The 19,018-nt window shown below is 47.3% G+C and overlaps 1 protein-coding gene across 7 annotated transcripts in view; it reads left to right on the forward strand.

Moving 5' to 3' along the window:
• The window catches only part of fcho2 (FCH and mu domain containing endocytic adaptor 2), a 39,501-nt gene that overhangs the window by 2,205 nt on the left and 18,278 nt on the right, over positions 1-19,018 (forward strand). For all 7 annotated transcript variants that reach the window (XM_060050426.1, XM_060050420.1, XM_060050422.1 and 4 more), the window contains exons 2-14: positions 5,736-5,827; positions 7,555-7,629; positions 7,765-7,906; positions 8,545-8,697; positions 9,248-9,352; positions 11,153-11,251; positions 13,529-13,625; positions 17,048-17,092; positions 17,209-17,278; positions 17,416-17,440; positions 17,669-17,725; positions 17,848-17,905; positions 18,497-18,666. In XM_060050426.1, the coding sequence (XP_059906409.1) occupies positions 5,736-5,827; positions 7,555-7,629; positions 7,765-7,906; positions 8,545-8,697; positions 9,248-9,352; positions 11,153-11,251; positions 13,529-13,625; positions 17,048-17,092; positions 17,209-17,278; positions 17,416-17,440; positions 17,669-17,725; positions 17,848-17,905; positions 18,497-18,666 (1,188 nt within the window). The remainder of the gene's footprint in view (positions 1-5,735; positions 5,828-7,554; positions 7,630-7,764; positions 7,907-8,544; positions 8,698-9,247; positions 9,353-11,152; positions 11,252-13,528; positions 13,626-17,047; positions 17,093-17,208; positions 17,279-17,415; positions 17,441-17,668; positions 17,726-17,847; positions 17,906-18,496; positions 18,667-19,018) is intronic.

Raw genomic sequence — 19,018 nt, forward strand, 5'->3', positions numbered from 1 at the left:
CACCGTGGCTTCTAGAGATTCCATTCCATCTCATTTCCTTAACTTTGCATATCCCATTTGTCTAATGTTTAGCCAAACACACTCCGTTAGACTGCTAGGGTGCGTTAAGACGCTTGCTCAGACCAAGATGAAGAATGGAACCATTGCAAGCTAGTGTGGTCCTATAGTAGCCTGTTTCTATTTTTCTACTACATTTCAGATTCAGACAAGTTATACTTCTTCCTCCCTACTCTCCATGAGGCCTTTAAGAGCAGTCATATGTTGCCATGTTGTGGATATGTCCATTTGCACAAGCAGCATTCTCCAGCTGAATAACAATCAGTTATGGAATCAGTAATGGGGTACAGAAACACAGTGTGGTGCAGTGGTCTGGTAGTATCGTGAACTTGTCTTTGTGTGTTGCTGGATGGCAGCAAGTCAAATGTCCGCTGGCAACAAAGAGATTCATGGCTTTGTAGACAAGGACCTTGCAGAACAAGTTGTAAACCACAGCTCTGCCTCAGGTTGCATCATAACAACATCGGTCAACACTTCCCTATCTCTAGTCTGTGCTATGGGCCAAGACTTGAAGGGGGGCGGGTTTTTATTTACTAACTTCCTCTTGTTTCCTTATTCTAGGTCCCTGTAAGGTGTTAATTGTTATGGTTGAACTCCTTTTCACAGGACACGTATGTGTGTGTGTGTGTGATGCTAAACTCAGAATCTCAAATCCACAATTCTGTTAATTGCAGTAATTAGCCAGCCCACTTGCTAGCTATTAACAGAACCATTGATGGGCTTCTGTTTGGATAACTCTGTTAGCCTCCAGCATGTTTTAGGCAATTAGATGGTTTTCATAAGTAAACGTTCTTTGTTTACAACCCCAGGGCAAGGTAGATTTTGTGTGCGTGCGTGTGGGGGGGGGGGGGGGGGGGTCTAATAGGTTCTCAGGCTTATTGTATTCTTAAAAAGGGGCTCTATAACACTGTGTACACACACACAGTTTTGAGATTTCTTTCACTTAGAGTGGGTGGTCCCCGGGGCTAAGATGTGATTTCTGAAACCCTATGATCTTCTTCTTAGAGTTCTTAGATGATGTTTGCATTGACTGACTATGTCAACAAATGATCGCTCTTTCAGTGGAACCTTGTTCCAACCTAACCTAGCCGGTAGTCATAGGTTAGGCTTAAAGATTCCTAAGTATTGATTTGGTTTAGATAAGGAATGATAATGCATATACTATTACATTACATATATGCCTTTTTGGAAAATACTAAGCCTTTCTGTTGATAGGCTTATGTGTAACCATTGAATTACAAAACAATTTCAATGCATAAAAAAAGCTCACACACAGAAATTATGACCATTAAAATAATGACGTAAGCGTCATGATCTCTGCACATTTATTTTGAACTATCGTTTAGTACTGTTTTCTTCTGATTTAAAATGCATTTCGTAGAGTCGTTTTGGGAATATTTAATAACCGCTTACACTGAATAAAGGGTGAAACCGCTACCATGTTACATCGCACCTATAGACCGTCTTTTTTAATCGGCCGATTAAATCGTAATCGTAATTTTTCTCTGAAAATAATCGGCATCGGCATCGGCACTCAAAAATCAATATCGGTCGGGCCCTAATATCCTCAGTGCATGCTGACACGCGTTGTCGCAGTGCCTCAACTCCTGGAGACCCTTGGTGGTGACAAGTGATGGAAGATTTGTTCCCACGCCTGGTCCCAGGAGGACCCCGTGGGCCTGGTGAGGTCACCCGGGCCGGGCCCAGTGAGGTCACCCGGGCTGCGTTGTTCTTTGGGTCCGGGGCAGGGGAGTTCCACTCCCGAGGCCTCCGGTCTATGCTAGGCCGCTACGCTAAGCCACTGTTTACATTCTGTTCCTGGAGGAATGGGGTGACTGGGGAAGCTGTTCTTCTCAATGAATTAGCCCTCTGTAATCTTCTTGTTGTTCTGGGTGTATCATCAAGGAGGAGGCCATTTGTAGTTTTAGATATCAAGCTGAATGTCTTGAGTATCTCGGCACAGCTATATTATGGATCTGAAGTCTAACAGCATAATCTGCTTGCCACTTTAGTGGACTCAATCATCATACATTTTCAGACACTCCATTGTCTTTAGCTCTCTGGTGTGGTGGCTACATTGTCCCGGAGCATGAACTGTTAACCGGGCCCCCCACGGGCACTCAGATGGGTGCCCGTTGTTGGGAAGAATATGTAACCGTCACGGCGTGGCCTTATACAGCACAACCCCCTGTGTCTTCCTGGCATACTAGCCTACTAGCCTGCCTGTCTATTGTCTGATTGGGTTTTGCCCATTTCAACAGTATTTTCTGGCTCATAGTATGTCAAACAAGAGCTATTTGTCTTGACGATCAAAAATGTACCATGGTATTATCAGCCTTTATGAGCTGCTATAGCTACTGCCAACACAAAGTCATGCCTGATACTGTTACAGACGTATTTACACATCTTTCTTTTTAAGGGTACCTATTTGGAGCAGCCAGGATGGGTACTATCTTAGTCACCAGAGTCAACACGCGACGCACTGCTATTCCCATCCACTACAGTCTGTCACCACCCAATCTCCAGGCTGTATCTACTGGCAGAATGCGGGGTTTAATAAACCGTGTTCTGGCGACACATACACAGACAGACAGACAATAAGTTTGTTTAGTATTTTGTTAGTATTTTGTTAGTATTATATATTATAAATAAGTAATGCTGTTATATACACGCACGTCTAGTTCCTTATATAGATTCAATCACTGATCAAAAGGAAAATAACTTTGATCATAAATCATACTTTGATCATATCAATAATATTCCTCAGCATACACTACACATTATATTAATCAATGACATCTATTGCTAGATAGCCACCACACTGCGATAAACTTTTCTGAATCTGAATGCTGTACTGCCAGAATCCGGCCTCAGTCATACCAGAGCTAAATACTGTCGTTGCCGTCGGCAACACTATTTGAAACAGCCGATACTCAGTTTAGTGAACAGAGAAGTTATGAGCTCACACTTTGTGTATTCTTAATCTATAAGGTCTGGCTCGGAGATAAGACAACAAGTCCCTCTTAGATTTATGTGGTTGCTAGCTACATCTGCATTTCACGTAGCGTTGATGTGTCAAACCCCATTAACAAGCACCCACCCTGAGCCTGTTGAGGGAGAGGGAGCAGCATAGTTCCACCAGAAATGTGTGGCATTTTGGTTTAACTTCTAACTTCTTAATCTGTGGAGCACTTGAGGTAAGCCTATAGAGGTAGTGGTGGACTTATTGACGAACAAGGGAGCGAATAGGTTACCTATTATCGCATGCCTTCTAAGTCAACTTTGACTCTAAGCCAATCAGGCGCAAGGATAACAATGTTTAAAGGGATACATAGAACACTTAAAAATAGTTTAACCATTTGAACGTCTCTTCAAGTTTTTTGGTTCACATGCATTAATCAGGAGTTGGAGCCACAGTGGCGTCCATTGTATAGTTACCTGTACAACTCCCTCTGTCTGTTTCCTGTCTTTCTTTGGCATTTTCTCTTTGAATTCTTTCATATCACGTTCCATAAACACACCACTTCTCTTTGTGGAGAACCAGAGTTGCTTCCTGTTGCACAGTTTGTTCTCCCAACTTCCCTGTTTTGTGGACCCCGAAAAAATGGTTTTCGCTGTGTTTGAGCAAATCATGCACTGATGTTGTGCAACGTGGACCTCTGTGTCAGCCCGATCAATGAGACCCAGAGCATAGGATCATTCTGTGTTCGGTGCCACCGAAGGGGACTTTTTAAATTAATACGAATAGAAAGCTCTCGCTCAATTTGGAAACGCGGCTGGTGTGTTTGCTGAGGTTGAACATAATGTGAGTCAATCAGATGTTCCCAGACCAGCGGCTCTCTGTGTTTTCTCTTCCTCTATTTGCTTTGTAAATATGTCGGTACAGCGCAGGCCTCGTCGCACTTGTACTTGACTCTCAGCGTCCGATCACGCCAGGAAGAGGCGACTTTCAGGTCTGGAAAGTTCCAGATCTGATCTGGCTCAGACTGCGGTCCGACAAGCTAGACCACATCCTGAGGTGGTCTGACTTACGTTGTGATCGTACCGTATAGGTGTGTGGAGAGCCTTCTGGGCCAGACTGCTGGCCACGTCATTACAGCCCCACCCCTGCCTCCACGGGCCCGCCAGGACCCTCCCGGTATGCACGGCATGCGCAGGCTGCCACCCATATGTTTTCAAATGAAGACGGAAGTCGCGGGGTTAAACCGAGACTCTGGTGTTGTGGTCAGAGCGGTGATGTGAAGCATGCACTGAGCGCTCTCCTCCGCTCTGCTCTCCACAGCAACACACGGCTCCTAACACTACATACTGTGTTGAACAGCACGAACAACTCAAGGGCTGCTCCTCCACCCAGCATCATTTCAGCTGATGTATTGACCAGGAAGTCATTTTGCGGGAAAGTGAAATAGGGACACGGATCTGGCCATAGAGAGTGTGTGTGTGTGTGTGTGTGTGTGTGTGTGTGTGTGTGTGTGTGTGTGTGTGTGTGTGTGTGTGTGTGTGTGTGTGTGTGTGTGTGTGTGTGTGTGTGTGTGTGTGTGTGTGTGTGTGTGTGTGTGTGTGTGCAAAACGCTGACTTGGTTCTTGCTCCAGGAACCAGGAAATCTGTGTGTGGCGGTCACATGAGAAAGGGAAGACCCATGGCTAGCGGACAGAAATAATGCTTCGGCACACGCACATGGATGGGTTCACCGAGGTCACTTTCATGTTGGACCTAGTTGTACTGAGTCTGAATGTATACGAGTATATTGGCCCTATTCACATAGGCTTCATCATTGGGCAAAGTTACAGGTGTGGCTCATAACACTAATTAATGGTCCTCTGATGAACCAGTGTTAGTAGAGTCAACTAGTAAAGATAGGACTATCACGAGCCTCATGTCACATATTGAATATTTGGCAAAGTTGATATCTTGTATATTTTCCTCGCTCTAGCATTGTAAGCGCTATAGACCGTTTTGTAGGCTGATCAGGAATTTGGTGTTAAAGAATCTGGTTGAGTAACCCTAACGTGGCCGTCCTGGTTTTAGAAAGGAGAGCCCTACCTATACAGAACATCACGCATACCTCACGGTAATGCTGTTCACCTGTTTCTCCCTCACACATCTTTTTATTTTCTAAAAGGGAAGATTTCTTCTTTAGATCTTCTTCTGCACTCTCTCTTCTTCTCTCTGTCTCTCTCTTGCTCTCATGTTCTCTCGCTCTCTCTCGCTGTGTGTGTGTGTGTGTGTGTGTGTGTGTGTGTGTGTGTGTGTGTGTGTGTGTGTGTGTGTGTGTGTGTGTGTGTGTGTGTGTGTGTGTGTGTGTGTGTGTGTGTGTGTGTGTGTGTGAATATCTCTCCTTGTGAAAGAATATCTTAACCCAAGATGTGTATTCCTTAAGCCTAATAAAACAATGAGATAATTAGGAATTTTGACTGTAAAGGTTTTGCCAGGTTGTTCCTGTGAATAAAGATTGTTATTTCTTCTCTGTTTCAACTTTTTTGATCTGAAGTGAATTCATAAATAAACCCTTTTCCATTTAATGCAGTGCTCCACCACCACACAGTAGACTACAACCTGGCTCTCAGAACATGTCCCCTAGTGCATGAGGCCCTAGGGGTTTGATTATGTGTCATTTACTCTGCAGTCTAACTAAAGGTCATTTCTTTCTTTGCAATTGTTATGTTTTGAAATGCAGGGCGAAAAAAACAATGGATTTGACGTGCTCTACCACAACATGAAACATGGCCAAATATCATCCAAGGAGCTGACAGACTTCATCAGGGAGAGGTGAGACAAGGGCTTCTGATTATAGAAACAATGTTTGTTTGTTATATAACCTATCCGTCTTGCTGTTGGAAGATGTACATTTTTTAAATCTGGGGTAGGAAATATATTTTAGAAGCATTTTTTGTCCGATGTTTTGGACTTCTGAGAGCAATTAATGAATCAATTGTTAAAAAATAAAATAAAAATACTTCCCTGTAGCTGACACAGGCCTGGCTGCCTGTGCCCCTACACTCATTGCCCATGAACAGAGTCTTCCACATGGCCAGGCAGACGCATTGCTAAAGCTAGCGAGCTAGTCACGTGTTTTAGGGGGTTGTTTGGGGGGGCCTGAACGGAGGGGTGGGATATCTTTCGGTTGGATACTTTCCGATTCTAGCTTCTTCTAGCTGGTTCCTCCAAATTGCAGACTGTAGCTTTAAGCAGATGTCTTCTTCAAACCCATTATGGCGTTACTTGTGGTTAGCCTACCTCCCTTGGTTCAAATGGGGGAAGAAATACAAATAAGAAAATGACACTGCAACAAACTTTGAGAATTTGACTGTTACTGTAAGGATTGCCACATACTGGATTGTGCAATGCATTTTTACAGACAGGCAGAGACAGCCGAACATGCAGATACACAGACGAGCAGACAGACAGACAGAAATATGGGCAGACAGACAGATGGGCAGACAGACAGACATACAGAGAGACAGACGCAGGATAACCTCATCTGCAGGATGTTTACATGGTTGATGGTTATTTTATTGTCACTTTACCCCTTTTCCCAATTTGTTTATTATTATGTCTGCACTTTGCTATTGACGTGCACTGCTGCTGGAACAATTGAATTCCTCCCCGGGGAGCAGTAAAGTCCCTGTCTCTCTCTTATCTGCCTCCAGGCCTCACACACATGCTCTCCTACATTCTGAGTACAGCACGCAGCCGTTCACCACCGCGGCATCTTTAGGATGTCTGTCCATATGAATGTTTGCACTACAGCACATTGCGGTAATGGTTAGCTAGGATGGATGGAATACTATAGTCGCTATAATTAGAGTAGGACTTGTAGGCTATCTTTGACCACTCGGCAGCGCTTTCCGCGATTCCGACTGCATATCCATCCCGAAGAACGATGACCCCCTCTAGTGGACAACACGTGTACGTGCACTTACTTAATAAACCTCGACCACTAAACCTTGCAGTAGAACAACAAAAGAAAACCTTAAAACATGAATGTATAATAACTCCCTACCATTTGCAGAATGCATTTGTTTGATTTATATAAAAGCACTGTAGTCATTGCATGCATGCCTATATTTGTTGTGTATTGTGTGTGTTTTAAAGTTTGTTCAGGGTTGCTTTATTAGTGTGTCTTTGTGTACATGTGCCTCTTGTGTGTGTTTGATTGTGTTATGGTTGTTCTGCCACGCCCTGGCCAAAAACGAAAAGGATATGCAGTACCACCCACCCACAGACCAACCTTTTATTGTATGAATTTAATACAAAAGCATGCAGAGGAAAATTGATCCGTCCAATAGCAAAACAATTGGATAATGGCAATGCCACGCTACAGGGCACAGACATTAGAAAGCTGTGTGGTTGAACATTGATGTTGTCTGTGTTTACCTAAACCAATATTGTTGCCTTGTTTTGCTTCAACTTTAAGCTTAATCTCTGCCCTATTTAGTATAAATGACACCATCTTCTCCTCGAATGATAACTAACCTCATGTCCTTCTGTCCTAGGAGTGCGATCGAGGAGGCGTACGCGCGGTCGGTCACCAAACTCGCCAAGTCTGCAGGCAACTTCTCTCCACTTGGGTGAGTGAACGTTGCGCCACCCCTCACCTGCTGTACATTGATTCATGGGTTTGTATCGAGCGCTGCTCCCCTGACCGGCTCTCCCCCATACTGACGCTGCGCGTATCCCTGTTGTCTCCCCCTCCCTTGTTGCAGGACGTTCGCCCCGGTGTGGGACGTGTTCCGGAGCTCCACGGAGAAGCTGGCCGCCTGCCACCTGGAGCTGGTGAGGAAGCTGCAGGAGCTCATCAAGGAGGTGCAGAAGTACGTGGACGACCAGGCCAAGGCCCACAAGAAGGTACCGTCCAGGGGAACCAGAGAGAGACCTCTTGTTTGCAGAGAGCCTCCCACGTTGTTTACCGAGCGGGAGTGTTTTAATGAACCCGTAAGAGGCACGGCGCACGCCAGTGACGCCACCTTGTACATGAGAAGACATGAAACGGAAATATAACTACGTTACTATAACTGTGGAAGACTGTAAAACCTGTGAACTGTAAAAAGCAGGGAGGGAAGAGGGCATCCACTGTCAGCTTCATCAACCCCTGCTTTGAACGGAGAGGCTCCGTGGAGACCCAGGACTCTGTCTCCGCCAGGCCCTGCGTATGCACCGGCTAAAAGCTGGTATGGGGGCCCACAACTAGCGATTGAGTTAATAAAAAATGTAGGACGTAGAGTAAAAGGGAAACCCATCGCATCAGGGAAGTAACGAAACAATAGAAGTATGAAATGTCAACATTTCATCTGACACTGATCAGTGTGTGTGTGTGTGTGTGTGTGTGTGTGTGTGTGTGTGTGTGTGTGTGTGTGTGTGTGTGTGTGTGTGTGTGTGTGTGTGTGTGTGTGTGTGTGTGTGTGTGTGTGTGTGTGTGTGTGTGTGTGTCTTTCTGTCTGTACATACGTGTGGTTGTGTGTGTGTCTCCCTGCGTGCGTGTGCAGACCAAGGAGGAGGTGGCGTCCACACTGGAGGCGGTCCAGAACATCCAAACCACCTCCCAGGCGCTCACCAAGTCCAAGGAGGCGTACAACGCCAAGACGGTGGAACAGGAGCGGCTCCGCAAGGAGGGCGCCACGCAGAGGGAGGTGGACAAGGTGGGAGCGCACACACACACACACACACACACACACACACACACACACACACACACACACACACACACACACACACACACACACACACACACACACACACACACACACACACAAAGAGACAGACAGACAGACAGACAGACAGACAGACAGACAGACAGACAGACAGACAGACAAAAACATGAACTTGCTCACACACATTAAACACATGCACACACACGTGTGGAATTGGTCACTTTATACACACAAAAACACACATGCGCACACACACACATGAACTTTCTCACACACATAAAACACAGTGTGTGCGCACATGCACACACAAAAATGACATGTGCGCAATTACACATGCACATTAGTGTACACACGCACACACGCTCACACACACACACACACACACACACACGGCATCTGAAGCAGGAGCTCTGTACCGTCACCGACCGCAGGCCCCTGGCGGCCCCCGAGTAACCCGAGCCCTGGGCTCCGGTCCCCAGGGGGTCTGTGTGTAGCGCAGCAGCCAGCGTGTAACCGTACTCTCTCTGTGACGCCGCAGGCCGGGGTGAAGGCCAAGAAAGCCACCGAGACGTACAAGTCCTACGTGGAGAAGTACGCCACGGCCAAGTCGGAATTCGAACAGAAGATGGCGGAAACGGCCCAGGTAATGAGTCCAGCGTGCCCCGTCTGGCCACATGTGGAGGAGGGGTGCGTGCGTCTACCAGGAAGGCGTTCTGCAGCCACACCTGGTTGTCATGAGTTTTCTGCTCAGTGTTAAACAGAGCTTTTTGTAAACAGTGGTCCCAAGTGCTGTTATTCTGTGTGTCTGCTCCTCTGATTCATTGTGTGTGTGTGTGTGTGTGTGTGTGTGTGTGTGTGTGTGTGTGTGTGTGTGTGTGTGTGTGTGTGTGTGTGTGTGTGTGTGTGTGTGTGTGTGTGTGTGTGTGTGTGTGTGTGTGTGTGTGTGTGTGTGTGTGTTGCATTCCGAGCTCTGTAACAGCTCCAGATTGTGTTTTTGTTTTTGTTTGGGGTTTCCTGCCCCGTCTTTCCTCTGAATTGTTGTGGCAAGCTGTGATTGGGTCCATCTGACGGCGCTGATTAGATAAACTCCAAATTGAACTCAGATCAACAGAATTCAGGATCCATATCCTCCTAGAGTGGCTGCAGACCCAGACCCAGAAGTCATGGTTCCACTTAACGCTTTGGTTTTTATCCCTGAGAGGGCCAAACAAGAGGGCCAGCATAAGGCAGGCATAGGGCCAGCATAGGGCCTAGCCATAGGGCCTAGCCATAGGGCCTAGCCATAGGGCCAGTATAAGGCAGGCATAGGGCTAGCATAGGGCCTAGCCATAGGGCCAGCATAAGGCAGGCATAGGGCTAGCCATAGGGCCTAGCTATAGGGCCAGCATAAGGCAGGTATAGGGCCTAGCCATAGGGCTAGCATAGGGCCTAGCCATAGGGTCAGCATAGGGCTAGCATAGGGCCAGCATAGGGCTAGCATAGGGCCTAGCCATAGGGCCAGCATAGGGCTAGCAATAGGGCTAGCATAGGGCCTAGCCATAGGGCCAGCATAGGGCTAGCAATAGGGCTAGCATAAGCCCAGCATCGCGGCCCCCTTCCCCAGATCTCAGCCGTTGACTAACTGTGTAAACACGACACACATGTTGCTGGCTGACGACCCGCGCACATCTGCATGTGTGTTCTGTCTGTGTATGGGTGTGTTCTGTGTGTGCGGTGTGACGTGTGTGCGTGCCTCTGTCTTTGTGTGTGTTTCTGTCTGCGGGTGTGTGTCTTGTCTTTCTATGTGCGTGTGCTCCCAGCCCAAGAGGCTCAGTGCCCTGTGATGTTCCGCTCTAGGATTCTGATTGATGGTCATTCTGGTTGGGGTTCACCAGACCAGAGAGGAGAGTGGAGGGAACACACTGTAGCCTCTCAGACTCGTGTGCTCCTTCCAGAGGGATTCCTCTCTGTCTCTGTCTCTCTGTCCCCGTCTCTCTCTCTCTCTCCCCGTCTCTCTCTCTCTCTCCCCGTCTCTCTCCCCGTCTCTCTCCCCGTCTCTCTCCCCGTCTCTCTCCCCGTCTCTCTCTCGTTCTCTCTCCCCTCCTCTCTCTCGTTCTCTCTCCCCTCCATACTGCACAACCGCCACAACAGTTAATTGGCCCCTGGTGTTGTGGATCCGTGTTGCGTGTGTGTCTTCGTCTCTAGACCACCCAGAACACACACACACACACACACACACACACACACACACACACACACACACACACACACACACACACACACACACACACACACACACACACACACACACACACACACACACACACACACACAGAGGAAGTGGCAATGGGACATGTTGAGGAAGTTAGGCTTCCTCTTGTTTTTTATCGTTTTTAACCTAATTTTTCTGCGGCGGCCCGGGGTTAACTGAAACACTTCACCGACTGGTTTATTTTTTTCACAGAAATTCCAGGACATCGAGGAGAGCCACGTCCTGCACATGAAGGAGATCATCCAGTCGTACTCCCAGTCCGTCGAAGAGACACACGTCCAGATAGGAGAGGTGAGCACACGCAACCACACACACGGCACACACATGCGCACACACAAACGGATGAGTACGCGCATATGCACACGCACGCACACACGCACTGACATGCGCGTGACACCACGTCCGAGGCGACAGGTTCACGCCACTTGGCGTCAATTAGCGTCTCTTTGATCTCCCTAATGGCTTAATGAGACTCCAGGAAGCCCTCCATTCAGGTTCCTGGGCCCTGGTGTAAACTCCGCCCCACGCCGGCAATGAATTCCAGGGTTTTTCAACAACAACTCCCGAGGCCAAACGATATGCAGTTATGGCTGAAACACAGAGCAATCCTCTCAGTGAGAACGCTGGATTGTTAATGGAAGAACACAAGCAAAATTTTCAATTGCATTTCCTTTAATTTGGGTTGAATCCCAAAGTCATACTTTTATTTATTTATTTATATATATATATATATATATATATATATATATATATAAATAAATAAATAAATAAATAAAAGTATGATATATATATATATTCTCATCCACATTTCTTGTTTTCGGTCCATAATGAGTCCCTGTGCTGACCTCTGACCACACTCTTACACCACTCCTGTCCATAGAGGGAGACATGAACTCACTTTCGTTCTGTCAGTCGCTAGGCTGGCCGGGAAGGTGCGATGTCATGAACAGTTCATGTGCAGAGTATTATTTGTGATCTTTGCCGAATAGAAAACTGGAGAATAGTTGGTCAACCCATAAGAAATCACATAAAATCGTATACATCCCAAAATAGGTCCTCATATATACCTGAATATGTATTAAATAATAATGAACATTTTCTGATTCTTAAGTTCATTAAGTATCTCCAAGACAAAAGACAGAAATACATAAAGAAATAATCATAATATATATCTCGGATATCAACTCTGGCCTGTTCTGTTTGTGTTTGTTGTGTCGCCAGGGAATATATATTTATAGTGTGGATCGTTTAACCGGTCAGGGGATGCATGCGTGTTGTGTGTGTGCACTTTACACACGGAAGAAGGCGCAGGTTGTGTTGTGATGCGTTGGACAGAGGCACGCAGGTTGATTACATCATCAGCCGCGACCACCCTAATGGCACCTAGCGTGATCGCGTGTGGTGTCGGGCTGGAACACGCTACACACACAGGCACGGGCCACACACACACACACACACAAACACCCTCACACACACTCACTGACTCTTACGCTCTCTTTCCCTCTCGCTCTCTTTCACTCCCTCTCTATCTCTCCCTCTCTCCCTCTCTCTCTCCCTCTCTGTGTATCTTTCTCACTCACTTAACACACACACACACACACACACACACAACCCCCCCCCCCCCCTCCCCCAAACATCTCCTTCCAGGGGCAGAGGAGGCTAATGCACAAGACCTCACGACAGTGCCTGGGGGGAAGGGACCTGTGTGTGTGTGTGTGTGTGTGTGTGTGTGTGTGTGTGTGTGTGTGTGTGTGTGTGTGTGTGTGTGTGTGTGTGTGTGTGTGTGTGTGTGTGTGTGTGTGTGTGTGTGTGTGTGTGTGTGTGATACAGTCGCTCAGCCTCCCTGTTTGCTGGCAGCATCACGCACATCAAAATGGCTTAATGGAACCGCGCGTCATCGTCATATGGCGCTCGTGATGCCGTCGCCGCCCCCTTAACCCTTGGATACACACACGGCCCCCCGCATGCACTTCCTTTAACAAAGAAGCACGCACGCACACAAACACACCACTCCCTGCCTGCAGGGCAGCACCCGAAGAGCACCAAGACAGACCATGGGGCCTAATACTAGTGCTACTCTTCCTACTGCTACTTCGACTACTCCTACTCCTACTGCTACTATTACTACTAGTACGAGTACTACTACTGCTACTGCTACTGTTACCACTACTAATACTACTACTACAACAACAACAACTAAATCTACTACAACAACAACAACTACTCAATCAACACACAAGGAGCTAGTCCCATCCGTGTTCTTCTGTGAGAGAGAAGAACAAAGGGGGGGACGGTATCGGACAGAACCAGCTTCGCCGCATTAGTCACTCGGCATTTGTTTGTTGAATGAGTGTGTATGGGGGTGGTTTGTCTTCTTTGCTTTTATCAATCCTGTTGGTAATGAATGGAACAAAATATAAATACGCTCTCCACTTGGTCCACAATTTTGATTGAATTGACGACTGATAAATGGATGACAATTCTGTAATTATATCCGTTCCCTGTTTGCTTCTCTAACCTTAATTCTTAATTCTAAACGCTGGGTTCCCTCATGGCTCTGTGTTGCAGGTCCACACCGAGTTTGTGGGGAACATGGAGAACACGTCGCTGGAGGGCCTGGTCCAGAAGCTGGCCGAGAGCAAGGGCACCGGCAAGGAGCGGCCAGGTAACGCACCGGGTTCACAACACACTACAACACAACACAACCCACTACAACACAACCCACTACAGCACAACCCACTACAGCACAACACACTACAACACAACACACTACAAATAAAACCAAAACGATAGGATCTTAATAAACCCACGTGATGCTGCGTTCGGTTCTGTTCGGGCGTCATATCGTGCGTTCAAGCTATTTAGTCGGAAAACATGGACGCTCACACTAACATAAACGTTGATTAAGGTAATTGGTTTAACCAACCACAGTATTGGTATGCTGATTGTTCTGAAAGCATACTAAGTTTAAATCTTATAAAATGTTTGGTGTTTTTGTTATAGTTTTATAAGATATTTTTCGACATCCAAGTTATAATCGGACGCAGCATGTAACAGACAAAATAACATTATATATAAAATATATATATATTTTTTTTACATGCATATTATTAATATTATTCATGCTTTTTTTATTTCGATATGCAAAGGCAGAAAAACAGTTGGTTGCTGTGAGCCTACTCTGACAGCTACAACACAGTGTTTTTTATACAGTCATCCCCACTCTGCATTCCCTCTCCAGATTTGTTCCTTGTTAATTAAGGGTCTTGCCTCCTGGGGTGCTAGGGTTAGAGGGGTGTCATAATTAGATATGGCCGGTAAAACCTTTTGAGACTGGAACTGTGATTAAGGGCTTTGCAAATACAATTGACTTGACACAAGTACCCTACACACACCCACAGGGGGGGGGGGGGGGAGAGAGGGCTCAGCTTTGTCTCGCCCCAGTAATCAAGAGAATCGTTTTTAGAGCACTGCGACACATGCATACACACACGCTCAACTGGACAGTCGGACAAAAGCTAAATAACCTGTCGCCGACTCATTTCACACAACATGAATGTTGTCTCCGGTCACTGTCCTAGTCAGAGCACTTTAGAGAGAGAGAGAGAGAGAGAGAGAGAGAGAGAGAGAGAGAGAGAGAGAGAGAGAGAGAGAGAGAGAGAGAGAGAGAGAGAGAGAGAGAGAGAGAGAGAGAGAGAGAGAGAGAGAGAGAGAGAGAGAGAGAGAGAGAGAGAGAGAGAGAGAGAGAGAGAGAGAGAGAGAGAGAGAGAGAGAGAGAGAGAGAGAGAGAGAGAGTCCAGCTGAGCTATCAACTGGCGCTGGGCCAGACACGCAGGCTCTCCTCCCCGTCCACTACTCCCCCAGTGCCAGGGCCATGTGAGGCATATGAAATTCAACCAAAATAGTAAACACACACAGGCACGCAAACAACAACAACATGTCTCTATCTTCTGCAGCCCCTCCTCTCGCTCCATCTCTCCCTTCATTTTCCAATGGCCTCACTCTGTGGGTCTCTGTCTCTGCTGCATCTCTTGTTCCTCTGTCTGTCTGTCTGTATTCCTCCCATCACTCTTATTTAATTACTCAGCCATTTGTACCTGTTCTCTTCCATACACACATGCACGTGCACACAGACACAAGCACAGACAGACAGACAGACAGACAGACACCCTCCCCCCAGCCCATAGACGTGGTTGGTTAGCGTGTGAGGTCATTGCGTGTCATGCCCATGGTTTCCCCTGTGTGGAGGGTGTGCGTGTGCAAGCCAAGCAGCCCCTGCATGTGTGTGCCGTCTTCCACAGAGAGTCCTCTGTACTTGTTTGCAGAGACAAACTCAAAGGCATTTCAAGCGTGAGATGTATCGCAGTTCAATCACGTTAGTTAGGTTTATTTATAGTCTAAATCAAACACGGATTACATGCCCTGGTCTTTGTGTGAGTGTGTGTGTGTCTTGCCCTCGCCCACATGTTTACAGATGTTTGTGCGTGTCACTATTCCTCTGTTCCGCGCGTTATGAAGAGGGGCCCGCCGTGAGACCGAGAGGAAATGAGTCCACGTTGTTTACTCACTTACGGAACATCTGCATCGTCTCCTGTTGTCTCTTCCTCGGTGAGACGACTCAGAGGCCGTCAGGACCTTGTGTAGGTTCATGAAGCCCAGGTGCAAAGCCTTACCACCTGCGTTAGGGACCAGCTCAGATCCAGTACCACGCTATAGCAGAACCTCTGGCTCAGAGCCTGGGCTGGGAACCACAAACTGAAATGGGGAGAGTTACCCCTTGTTTCCTGTTTCATTACGAGGTGCTCCACCCCAAGAGAATCTCATCCACGCGAGTGGATCAAGCTTCGGAAGAGGCTTCTAGCCAATGCCTTGCTTACAGACCCTCGCCTCCCGCAACACGATTGGTCGAAACAAATAGGAAGCGAAAGAAAGCGCAACGCCCTGTTCCCCCAGATTTGATTTGAGATATTTATCTAGCGTCTGAGTTGTGAGACTAGGGACTGCTTGGCACCGCAGGGGCCCCGCGGTCCGCACTGCTTGGGCCCCACAGCCACCACTGTCGGGGGGCCTCCTGGTCCTTACTGCTGGGGCCCGCGGCCCACACTGTGGGGTCTCCGTAACATCAGCTGCTCTGTCTTCTAGTAATGAAGTGTCCTGCCAGTTCTTGAATTCCCTTTTAGTAGGTCTGTCAACACAACGCTAGTTGTGTGGCCCCTGTCCTTTGAGATATTGGGTTTCCTTTCCCCCCCCCCCCCCCCCCCCCGTGTGTGTGTGTGTGTGTGTGTGTGTGTGTGTGTGTGTGTGTGTGTGTGTGTGTGTGTGTGTGTGTGTGTGTGTGTGTGTGTGTGTGTGTGTGTGTGTGTGTGTGTGTGTGTGTTTTCAGTAAAAGAGCCTGGCATGCTCTGTTATGGTTAGTGTTGTCCCCGGGAGGATGTGACGGCTAATGGCCCCCAGACCCCCGGTCGACGGAGCTGCTGACCTCGTCTGCCCTCCCAGATCCGCCCTGTCTGGGGTGGCACACCACAAGTGTGTGTGTTTGATCATGTGTGCGTGTGTTTGTTTGTGCGTGCGCGTGTGACCGTGAATGTTTGTATCGGGGTTTGCGTGTGTGTTTGAATGAGTGTTTTTTTGTCTGTGTGTGTGTGTGTGTGAGATCTGGTATGCTGGTGCAGTGAGGGTTCTCACGGGGCAGCTCGTGTCCGTGTCTCCTCCACACAGTCTTCTTGACGGGGCAGGCGGTCCTCCTAGATGGAGAGGGGGTCAAAGAAACACTGGGAACTGGGATGCACGTATCTCACTTCCTGGTGGCTCAAGTTGATTAATAACACAAAAAAATTTGCAAAATGTCTCTCTCCCTCCGGACATGGCCGTGTGTTTTGGGCTCTAAGGGATTGTACCGACAATATAAAATTGTAGAACGTATACAAATGTTTGACATTGAGCATAAACGATAACATCTTTGGTGTGTGTGTGTGTGTGTGTGTGTGTGTGTGTGTGTGTGTGTGTGTGTGTGTGTGTGTGTGTGTGTGTGTGTGTGTGTGTGTGTGTGTGTGTGTGTGTGTGTGTGTGTGTGTGTGTGTCCACCAGGTTCCATTGAGTTTGAGGAATGCAACGCAGCCGTCGCCACTGAAGGTGACTTCCTGTCTTTGTCTCTGTGTCGTGTCATGTCCTATCTGAATTAAATAACATTCACAGACCAATTCACACCTTCTCTGTCCCTCTCTCACTTCGTGTGGTGTTCGTTTCAGGTGCCAAACCCAGGAAGAGGAAAACGTTTGCCATTCCAGGCCGGCGGAAAGACAAGGACACAGATTCCATGTGAGTGGCTCCTCTCTCGCTCTCTCTCGCTCTCTCGCTCTCTCGCTCTCTCGCTCTCTCGCTCTCTCGCTCTCGCTCTCTCTTCACTATAATCATAGGGTTATGTTTCTTATCATGTGTCTCTTGTCCTCCTCCAGGGAATCCACGGAAGTCGAAGCTGCAGTGAGTTTTTTCAAATATTTTCAGATTACATTTTGGACATTCCCTTTCCAATTTGTTCTTTCTTTATCACACTACAAGATGGATGGGATTATTATTATAATTATATTATGTTACATAATCCTATTTAAATATACTTCTTATGATTACATAAATCATATCATTCCATTTGCATATCTTACTATAAAAGTATGAATATATTGATGCTTGTGTGTGTGTTTGTATTGCTAGAATACTGCGAACGGAGCCCCCCCTGGCTACTATGGAGCCATCGACATCCAAAATGCTGTAAGGAGAGATATATATATCTATATACTAAATAACTCGATATCATTAACCCTTCGTAACCCAGCATACATGTCAGTCACTTTGTGTTCCCCTAAAGGTCGTTTACGTGTTTTATTTTCCAGAACGTTCCCCAGGTGGATGCAGAGGGATTCTGCATCAGACCAGAAGCCAATGAAAATGATATCCTTTCTGTCCCGTAGTTAGCCTCAGTATTATATTTATACAGAGATGAACACATAAACACATCTTAGGGGCGTTGTAGTGCAGTGACTACAGGTCGTCTGACGCCCAGCAGATAGGATCTTGGTTCTATCCCCCTATGGACACATAGCCTTCTGAGCAAGACCCCTGACCCCCTTAAGATAAAGGTAAGGCCACACTGCACACGCGTTGGCGTTGAAAATCTGCATTTTTGCATAGGGAACCATTGGTGTAGGCGCGTAGACGCGTTACACGCGTTAAAGCGGCGCGTTAGTGGCTAGAGAAGAGTCTGCTTATTGACAAACTAAAAACATCAAGAAACCAATGGTTACTTCAGTAAGGCCTGGAGGACTTTTCAGTGTACCTTCAAGCACACAGTGAGGTGCTTTACGTCCCGTGCTAGCTTGAGTCCTAGATGTTTCCAATGGGAAGACACCTGCCAGATGGCTAAACGGTATATCATAGACACACGCTGGCACCCCCATAGACGAGCACACAGGAGTCCAACCCAGTGTTAACGTGTGTCAACGTGTGAGGTGTGTGGTGCCGGACCTTGACCCTCCCCTCCACATGCCAAAGAGAACTCGTTCTACTCGTCGAGCGACTCTGACGACGAGGACGAGCCCAGGAAGTTCCGCGTGGAGATCAAACCGGTACAGGCCGCCGCCGGGCCGCAGGGCGCCGCCATCGACGAGCTCAAGGCCTCCATCGGGAGCATCGTCCTATCGCCCTCCGCCCTGGTACGTAGTCCCCCGCTGGGGTCTCAGGGAGTCGGGGGGGGGGGGGGGGGGGGCTGACTGAGTAGTGTCAGTCTGTTGCGGCATGTCTGCAACACTAGGGGGCGACGTTAGTTAGTCTGTTCCTCCTGGAGCTGATCAGGCTCCAGCTCTCTCTCACACGTTGGTAGGGTTTTTATCTTTCCACCGTTAGAATTAAATGACAATAATTATTATTTTTAAAACACATTTCTAACCGAGTTGCGTTTATTTAGATTGTGGAAGGATAACATTGTGTTGTGTTGTGGCAAGGGTTAGGGATTTTCTTGTGTTACATATTTTAAAATTGTAAATAGTACTTATCGTAGGCGTGCAT

This window comes from Gadus macrocephalus, chromosome 4 (genome assembly GCF_031168955.1).
Source record: "Gadus macrocephalus chromosome 4, ASM3116895v1".
NCBI lineage: Eukaryota > Metazoa > Chordata > Actinopteri > Gadiformes > Gadidae > Gadus > Gadus macrocephalus.